General features: G+C 36.8%; 1 protein-coding gene across 1 annotated transcript; it reads right to left on the bottom strand.

Moving 5' to 3' along the window:
• Positions 1-5,549: 5,549 nt before the first annotated feature.
• Positions 5,550-6,467, bottom strand: LOC126494231 (taste receptor type 2 member 13-like). The gene has a single exon (XM_050131490.1). The coding sequence runs from the start codon at positions 6,465-6,467 to the stop codon at positions 5,550-5,552; it is 918 nt and encodes a 305-aa protein (XP_049987447.1).
• Positions 6,468-9,913: the final 3,446 nt, after the last annotated feature.

Raw genomic sequence — 9,913 nt, forward strand, 5'->3', positions numbered from 1 at the left:
TAATAAAGAAACTGCCTTGGCCCATTTTATTGGTTAGAACATAGGTGGGTGGAGTAAACAGAAGAGGATGCTGGGAGAAAGAAGCTGAGTCAGGGAGTCGCCATGGTTCTCCCATTCCAGACAGATGCAGGTTAAGATCTTCTCTGGTAAGCCACCTCGTGGACTACACAGATTATTAGAAATGGGTTAGATCGATATGTAAGAGCTAGCCAATAAGAGGCTGGAACTAGCTGGGCCAGGCAATGTTTAAAAGAATACAGTTTCCATGTAATTATTTTGGGCATAAGCTGGCCATGCGGGCGGCTTGGTGCCGGGGACACAGCCTCGCTGCTCCTAACACTACATCCTGGAACTTGCTCTGTAAACCAGGCAAGCTTTGTACTTAGAGATCTGCCTATCTCTGCTTCCCAAGTACTAGGATTAAAAGTATGCACGACCACCACCTGTGTAATAGGAGCTGCAGGGCTTCATTCTGCCACCCAGCTTTCACCACCGGCTAGCTTTACCCAAAATAACAACATGCAAACTGTATTCTTTTAAACACTGCTTGGCCCATTATATCTAGCCTCTTCTTGGCTAACTCTCATACCTGGACTAGCCCATTTCTAATAATGTGTGTAGCACCCCAAGGTGCGCTTACCGGGAAGATTCTAGCCTACATCCATCCTGGGTCGGAGCTTCATCGTGTCTGTCCGGGAGAGTGGAGCATGGCCTCTAAGCTCACTTCCTCTTCCTCCCAGCATTCTGTTCTGTTTATTCCTCCCACCTATGTTTTAACCTATGAGTGATGTGGGAGTGTCATATATCAATCTGTTGATTTCATTGGCTGAACAATAAAAGAAACTGCTTGGCTGGCCCTGATAGGTTAGAACATAGATGGGAGGAGTAAACAGAATAGAATTCTGGGCGGAAGAGGAAGTGAGGTCAGACTCTGCGCTGCTTCCAGAGGGACCGGACAGCCACCATGCTCTGCTCTCCCAGGCAGCTGCAACCCACGATGGACTTAGGCTAGAATCTTCCCGGTAAGTGCACCTTGGGGTGCTTACACACATCATTAGAAATGGGCTAGTCCAGGTGAGAGAATTAGCCTGTAAGGGTTAGAGTTCATGGGCCAAGCAGTTCTTAAATGAATACAGTTTGTGTGTTGTTATTTCGGGCATGAGCTAGACAAGCGGCCGGGGTGTTGGGGACGCAGCCCCGCCGCTCCTATTTCAACATATGAGGCCAAGCAGTTTCTTTATTACTTAACCAATGACCTTCCTCCATCACACCTGGGTTGATTACAATTGAATTTAAAGTTTAGAGATAATATTAAGATTGGATTTAAAATATATAAGCTAGTGTATAGAAGCATGTTATAGTCATGTATTTAAATGAGACTACCAGGTGCTAAATTTAATGGGGATAAGGGTTTTTAGAGAGGTGGTGTAAGAGAATTTAAAGCATCAGGTTCGATTTTTTTTGTTTTTGTCATTTGTTTGTTTTTGTTTTGTTTTTATTTAAACAGATTGCTAAGGTTTAAATGGATATGGCCTCCAGAGGCTCATATACTTGCCTGTTTAGTTTCCAATTGATGAAATGTTTGGGAAGGATTAACAGGTGTGTCTTTGTTGTTGAAGGTAGTAGGCTCTAGGGTTTCAAACACAAATGAAGGCCCAGTCTCTTGTTTCTCTCTCTGCCTTCTCCCTGTGGATCGGGATGTAAAGCTCTCAGCTATGGCTACAGTGTTATGCCTGACTGCTTTCCACCATGATTACCATGGAACAACCCTCTAAAACTATAAACAACCCTGAACTTTAATACTACCTTTTATAAGTTACTGTGGTCATGGTAGCGATAGAGTAGTAAATAAGACAGAGATTATTTATAAAAATGTAGGCATAAAAAAGGATTGAAGTCTTAAAAATATTGTATTGTTACTAAATTTTAAACTCTTAATTGACTCTACATATTCCACGGAAATCATATTTCAATAAAATAATTGGAGTGTAAAAGTTGTAAGTTTACACATATTTTTCTAAAAAGCGTTCAATATCAATTTACTCTACATTCTTGTGTGTGTGTGTGTGTTTTTAAACCATGACTCACTATGCATTCATGCATGTCATGTACTTACAAAGGCTCTCTTTCCTCATCCTCCTGAATAGTAAGGTTTAAGAATTGTTCCCATTTAATGACTTAAATGTCAGAGCCCGCTCAGGCAGAAATCAGCTGGGGGATTCCCTGGAAGGGGGCGATGAGGCTGACAAAATATTAGATTAAGAGAAAAGAAGACAGAAACATAGGATAGACAAGAGGCTTGAAGGTCAATACCAAACAGCAGCGAGTTTATTTCTCAGGCAGCATATATACGAATTACAGTCAAAAGGCAGAACAAAGGGCAGTACAGTCAGCTAACCACCTTCCTGCACTGTCCTTGGAAGGAAGCTCAAACAGGTGCATTATCTTATCCAGCTAAGCAGTTTCTTATCTCCAACAATGAGTGCTCAGCCAGCCCAAATCTTAACAGAAAAATGTTCTCTTTGAACTGGGCAAAAATTCTCTTTCTATGGGCTAACACGGATGTTAGTCATCGCCCTCAAGTTTACTGGAAGAAGCAGAGCAGGCAAGTTTGAACTCAAATGACTTCTTTAAATCAGAAATGGCACCAGATAGAAAATAAATCACAAGTGGGCTCCCACATAGCATGTGTTGGAAATATTTTGATACCAAAGTCAGAGAAATCTAAAAACTGTATACATCATAAAAAAAAAAAAAAACAGGAACAAAAATAAAAATAAAAATAAAGCATACTAAGAACCCAAGTAGGCAAGGTAGCCCATGCTTGTAATCTTACTGATCTAAGGCAAGATGTGGGACAAAAGAAAAATTTATACAATGCTAGTTGTAATTCAGATCACCCCAACCACTATGTAAGTCAGTATGGTGGTACCTTCAAAATAAAAATAAAACAAATTAACTGTATGACCCAGTTTTACCATGTCCATTAACATCTCTCCAAATTTAACAGAGATGTATGCACATTTGGATTCATTGCAAAATTCACAATATCTGAGTTTTACAACCAACCCAAATATTCATCAACAGTGATGTGTTTAAAGGAAATGAATCTTATGGACACAATGGACATTTTTCAAACACTACAAAGGACAAATACATGCAAATTCCAAAAAAAATAGTCACATAGAAAATCAAATTATGTACATTTTGTCTCTGGAAGCTAAACAATCAACTTTCTAAGTTTTAAATTGTAGAATTGGTCATTCATATAGGAATGCACATAATCCATACCATAATCTTTCATATGTTTTAATTCTCTTTCATCTAATATTTATTCAAATTATCAGTGAAATTTTAAAAAAGAATTATTCTGTTTTGTGTTGCATTTGCTAAAAAAATATTTAAAATTTTACTTTTAAATCAAAAATTTCATATCTAATACAAATAACATAGAACTACTTTCATTTTATTTAATAAAGTAAAATATTTTAAATAATGCTCAATATGACAGAATGAAAGAAAAGGGAGAAAGTAAAAGGTATGTATGTAACCAGTGTGGTGGTACATGTCTTTAATTCTGGCACTCAGGGTCAGAGGTTGGTGTATATCTTTGAGTTTGAAGTCAGTCGGATCTACAAAGTGGGTTACAGGAAATTCAAGTCTACATAGACAGACTTTGTCTCAAGAATGAGGAAGCGTGGGGCTACATGTAAGGTCTTTATTCTTCTTCCTCTTTACCTGTCATACTGGGCCTGATCACAGTACCAAAAGAAAGCAAAGCCCACCCCTTGACACACTTCAACTTCTTCAGCATACCAAAAAATTTCTGATTCAATTTTTTTTGTTCCATGAAATCAGAAGAAAATGATGCCTCAGTAAATTAAAGAATGCCATAGATAAGGTCTTCTCAACACACTCTCTACAAAGTAGACAAGTCCTTGTAAGATAAGATCATCAGAATGTTGCTTATGGAATATTTAAAAAAGAAGTGTAGAAATAAGAAAATAGTTTTCACAGATTTCATATGGACCATACTGCTCAAATCTCAAAGATAAATGCCTTGTAGTTTCATTCTTCTGGTGCGACTCCATATCAAAATTATTGGAAGGAAAAGCAAAATTAAACACACTACAAAATTATGATAAGAATCAAAAATAACATAATATGCTAATCTCGTCTAAGAGTCTCTATAAAATCAATTGTTTTTTTTTTCCATTTTTGACCATACTTGAATAAAGTCAAGGTTTCCCTGAAACATCAGAAACATTGATAAATAGAGTTTTGTTACTTCATCAGTCACAGAGGTACTTTGGTATTTCTTTGTCTCATCCACAAATAAAGGGGTATTGAAGAAGTTGCCTATTTTAAGGGAATATAAGACACTGAAGCAGGTGGTGCAAGCTGTGTAGAAATAGTCGGATCATGTCCAGAGGATTTCAAAATGAAGAGCGTTCTTAGACTGAAATTATTTCCTACAGCTTACATCAAAAGAGATATACAAACTTTTGTTCACAAAAGCATATCCTAGAGAGAGACATGCAGGAGAGAACAAAGTCAATCAGGGAAATCTTCCAGTTCCTGATCCAGTCAGTTCTGTTCATCAGCATGATGAGTTCATTTCCAATAATCCTTATTATGAATTCTATAACTGAAGCCATCATCAGGAAAGTTTCTGGCACAGTGGGCATTTTGATTATAGACCATCTTTGCCTTCCTTCATCACTGACTGACATAGTTCAACTTCAGGGTTATAAGCAGGTGTACCCAAACCTGAGATGTGGATGAATGTATTTCTTCTGGCATTTAGAAAGTTCAGGGAGCATGTTTCAAGTGAAATATTATTTAAATAGTAAAATCTATTCATGCCTTTAAAAAGGATATCAACTAATGATTTTCAAGAAAAAAAATGTTTTCTTGATTCTCTTGATATTGGCTATATTTTACATACATGTATTGCATTGAAATTTGAAGCCAGGCTTTTTGTTTAATCTAGGAATTTAGATTCAGATCCTGATGCTTTTTAAGAAAGAACTTTATTGAGCCATCTTCCACATCCTAGAGTCTAGGTTTTAACCTTCCTGTGTGTGTGTAATTTCTTTAGTTTTGATTGCTATTAACTTTATTTTAATTTTCTAATCTACTTTCAGAACAATATGATAAGGTACAATAAATTGTTTCAAAGTGTCAAAATTTTGCTTATGCCTATAATGACATTGATTTGAGATAATTGTCAACTGGATGAAGACATCCTGGGTCTCATGCATCTCAGCCTGGATCAGCCTACATTCATTTTAGTTGACATAATTATGCTATCATGCCTAGAGTAAAAAAGCATGCATTCATAAAATCTGAGTCATACTTCTGTATCCAAGAGTGCACTGTTTTAGTATTGTTCTAAATGTTTGAGAAATTTATTATATCATTTTTCATATATAGAAGAATCGAGAAATTATATGTTTTTCAATATTTATGCTTGCGTAGGGCTCTACCACTCAGTGAGTTCTATATTCCTAATAAGTTGTTGAACTACCTTTAGGAACAGTAAACTTCTAATGCTTTTTCTCACATTTCAGCTGCCTGAGCACCAAAAGACCAGCCTGCCTTAAATTAGCATGTCCCCAAATCAAGATAAATGAGTGGCATGAAGGGTAGAAAAGCCCAACAGTCAGGCTAAGCAAGTGATCTAGTCCTTCTTGGTGTGCCATAGGAATAAATGATATAAAAAAGGATATGAAATAAGAGGCATAGAGTAAAAGGAAGGAGACCATAATTTTCATCGCATTCATGTGGGCTTTTGTGCTGGAGTCTTGTTCCCCTCTGAAATTTAGCTGCATCTTCTGGAGATGTTTCCACAGGGAGAGAATTAACAGGATAAAGGAAACCACAGACACCACGATTGGTGTTAAAGAGAACATAATCATCTTGAATGCTATTAGCTTTGAAACCCTTGAAAAACAACTTGTTCTAAAATTCCAGGTTGTGTTTCTCTCATATTGATGCACCCACTCCTCTGTATGTTTGTTTATTTGCATTATGTTGAAAAGCAAGAAGATCACATTTCCCAGAAGGATGGTCAGAAGCACTTTCTTTATTCTCCACTTCAGATAAAGAAAAACAGGTCCAGAGAAACTGGCTATTTTGAGCAAATAAAACATGCTGAGGATGGTGGCAAACCAGAGACTGAAGTGATTGGAAACTACCCAGGACAACATAATAACTCTTAATTCTGTTCCAGCCACAAATGCAAATGAATACTGTATATATTTTAGCCACGTTAGTAACATTTCCCAGATCAAAACCACTCTGGAAATGGCCAAGGAAAGCAGGATCCAGCCAATGGAGGAAAGCATTCTCTTCCTGACCCAGTCAATGCAGTTTGTCAGCACAATGAATCCGTTGCTCAGATTTCCAAAAACAAACTCTGCAACGATGACTATAGTGAAGATGATGTACAGGGTACTTTCCATGTCCAGACAAAGCAGATTCACTGCTGGCTATTTGCAAAGATGAAACAACTTGTGCATTCTCACTCACAACTAAGCATTCAATTCTTGCTTCTTTGGTAATGATTGACCTAGTGTCAATGAAGGAATTGAAGCTTTGTTAATGATTCTGCATGTGTTCTTTTGAAATCGTTTTCTCTGTTCTCAATGAGGGATAAGATATTTATATCCTTCTACAGTGTGAAGTATGTCACAGAAAACCATGAAGTACATCCAGGTGCTGTTTGCTAACATGCAAACAAATTTGTATCCTCTTTCACTGTTTCATTGTTTTGCATTGTCTCTGCTGAAGAAAATTTGATTATAGCAGCTTAAGTTATGAGAGACAAAGATAAAAACCAATATGATTTAATGATTCATCCAAAATTTAGCTAAGTGATACATTTTCAGCCTATCAACATCATTACTGGTAACTTATAAACCATGAGAGGAGTGCTCTGTAGCACTCTGTGAGGCCTCAGTTTCATATGGAATTGTAACCCCAATTTTCCAACATTTGAGATGTAAGAAACTTATGGACAAAACCCCAGGCTTTCTCTTCAATGCCTCTTACCACCCAGTGATGCATACTATGCCTAGGAACCATACACTTTCAACATTTTATCTACTACCCACAGTGTGCACATTTCTTTCTGACTACAATTGACCAAAAAATGGAAATATATTAACAATGGTTAAGAAAATAGCAAAGTCAGTGTTCTTTCCTCTCAAAAAGACTCATTTTAATTAAAAGTAAACTATGGTGAGATAGCACAGAGATTAAGATCACTTGATGTTCTTACAGAAGATTTAGGTTAACTGCCAACAACATCAGGGAGGTTCACTACAATTTGTAACACCAGACCCAGAGGAAGCAATGTACTCTTTCAGCCTCTCTTACAGGCACTACATGAATGTGATTGGTAAACAAGTATTTAAGCAAACACTCATACACATAAAATAAAAACCTTCATTAAAAATATGTAATTGTGGCACTCTTCTTCTCAACTGCTTTTTAAGTCTTTAAATGTTACTCACAAAAGTGACAGGTTCTTGCAATGCCTTTGAAGTATTAAAAAGTCAAATCTCTCATTTCTTCCTCTGTTCTCATTTCCCAAGGTTTCTTTCTGTGCCACTGCATCTAAAAACCCAATTTTCTTGCTCTTCTACAAAGTTAGCTATTTCCAATATTATCACCTCTGTTCATTACTATATGTGTTTTTGGAATTTATTTTCATTATGGAAAGCATGGCTCCATTCCCTTCATTTTTAGTATACTTTACAAATATTATATTCCCAAATGAGTAGGTTTTATTGCTATGAAAGAAGACTCATGAATGATATTCTGAAAAAATAAAATTAAAAGAACATTTTTGTAGGGTTTGCTGTTGTATTTCAGAAGCCTGCAACACACTTCCAATCAATAATTGATCAATTTTGGCATCCAGACCTGCTGTATGGGATGATATGTATATATATACTGCTCGGCCCATTAGCTCTAGCCTCTTACTGGCTAACTCTCACATCTTGATTAACCCATTTCTAATAACCTGTGTAGCACCATGAAGTGGTGGCTTACAGGGAAAGATTCAGCATGTGTGACCTGCTGGCTGGTTCCATTGCATCTGCTCTGAAGAGGAGAGGCATGGAGTCTGCCTAACTTCCCTTTTTCCCAGCGTTCTGTTCTGTTTACTCCACCTACCTATGTTCTGACCTGTGAGGCCAAGCAGTTTTTTTATTAATTAACCAATGAAAGTGACAGATAGACAAATGACCTTCCCACATCATTTCCCTTTTTTCTGTTTAAAAAAAGGCTTTTAGTTTAACATAGTAAAATTGCATATAACAAAACAGTTATCAAGCAAGAATGACAGTTACAATATTTATATCTACTTTTATCTTTTATCATAACAATGGAAAACTATAACTATCTATCTATTCTTCAACTCCATCAAAGACTCCAGAAGTATACAATATTACCTAAGCAAACAAGAAATAAGCAACTTCTAAACTCTAGAAATGACAGAGAAATCTCGCTGCCTGGACAGTCACCCAAAGTTCCTCTGTACCATTGGAGCATCCACCTTCAGACTACAGGCCCATAATACCCAGCATACTTTTTCCATGAAGGAGGAAATTTCAAAGACACTTCAGTAACTTTCTGCTGTGTCCTGCAGAATGTCTTGCAGACTCTTTCATGAGTCAGGAACCCCAAAGAATCATCCCACCTTTAGGCAAGTTCAGCAGTCCTCTCTCTATGGGTACTCTGTGTCCAGTTTATGCAATAGTCCAGGCAAGTGCAGTTTCTTGCCCCAATGGCTATCAAACTCAATAAGGAGCCTCTTCTATGCCCATCTTTCTCTTGAAGTAGATTGGTGCTGCCCGGAGCAGACATGTCTCAGTGTCATGAAAAATCCTAAGTTTTAAAAGTATTAAATGTCATATTCTATAGTCTTTGAAAGATATGAAGAATGCCTATCTGAAATATATCTAGAAAATCTAACATGACTACATGCTTGACTATTATTGATTATCCATTAACAACCTTTATTTCCTAATTATACATTACATTTTAAATGAACTACACAATCACAATACCTTAATCAAGATAAACAATACATATAACAAAATAGACCTTAAATTTAAATCACTAAATCAAAATCAATATCAATGCAAATTATTTATATCTATATCATATCCTCCTTTAAATGTAAAAGAACATTTATAAACAATATTTGGGAATATGGGGACAGTTATTTCTCTCCAATCTGCATTGTGCTAAATGGGGGCACTATTATTTAGGTCTTTCATGGTATGATCTGTGTGCTAGATTCATCTCAGTAGGCGGTTGAGCAAAGTAATTTTTTGAGCGTATTCACAGCAACCTTTCAGGAGGACATGGTCTATCATACCATATTGCGATAGAAGTAATCCACAGGGTTACATCCTCTGTGAAAACAAAAGAAGGACTTTTCCAAAGCATCATAACCTTAGATCCAAATTTTGATGTCAAGGTAATTTCAAAATATCTATCTTGGATTAGTTCAGCAGCATTTATAAACAAATATCTTTAAGGAGCCGTGCTCCTTCTTCAGCATTCAAACAATTCAAAGAGAGCATAATCACATACAGTATCAAGATTCTCTGTGTATTTTCCATTTTCATGCAGCTTTATTTTAACCTCTATTTTGTTAATTTTTACTTTTATTTTTTGAGACAGGTTCTTTGTATATGTCCTGGAATAACTCTGTAGACCAGGCTGTCCTTGAACTCTCAGAGATCCATCCTTCTCTGCCTTCCAGGCATTGGGATTAAAGGTGTGTCATGCCACACCTTGAAGTCACAGAGGTCAATCTACCTCTGCCTCCCAAATGTTGGGATTAAAGGTGTGTACCACCACACCCAACTGTAGAAGGAGCTGCAGGCAGCTT

The sequence above is a fragment of the Alexandromys fortis genome, unplaced genomic scaffold (assembly GCF_014885135.2).
Source record: "Alexandromys fortis isolate MF-2015 unplaced genomic scaffold, M_Fortis_MF-2015_v1.1 scaffold_353, whole genome shotgun sequence".
In the NCBI taxonomy this organism is placed as follows: domain Eukaryota; kingdom Metazoa; phylum Chordata; class Mammalia; order Rodentia; family Cricetidae; genus Alexandromys; species Alexandromys fortis.

Bases quoted from the DNA above. Each gene is read 5' to 3' on its own strand.
- LOC126494231 (XM_050131490.1), bottom strand. From the start codon at position 6,467: ATGGAAAGTACCCTGTACATCATCTTCACTATAGTCATCGTTGCAGAG.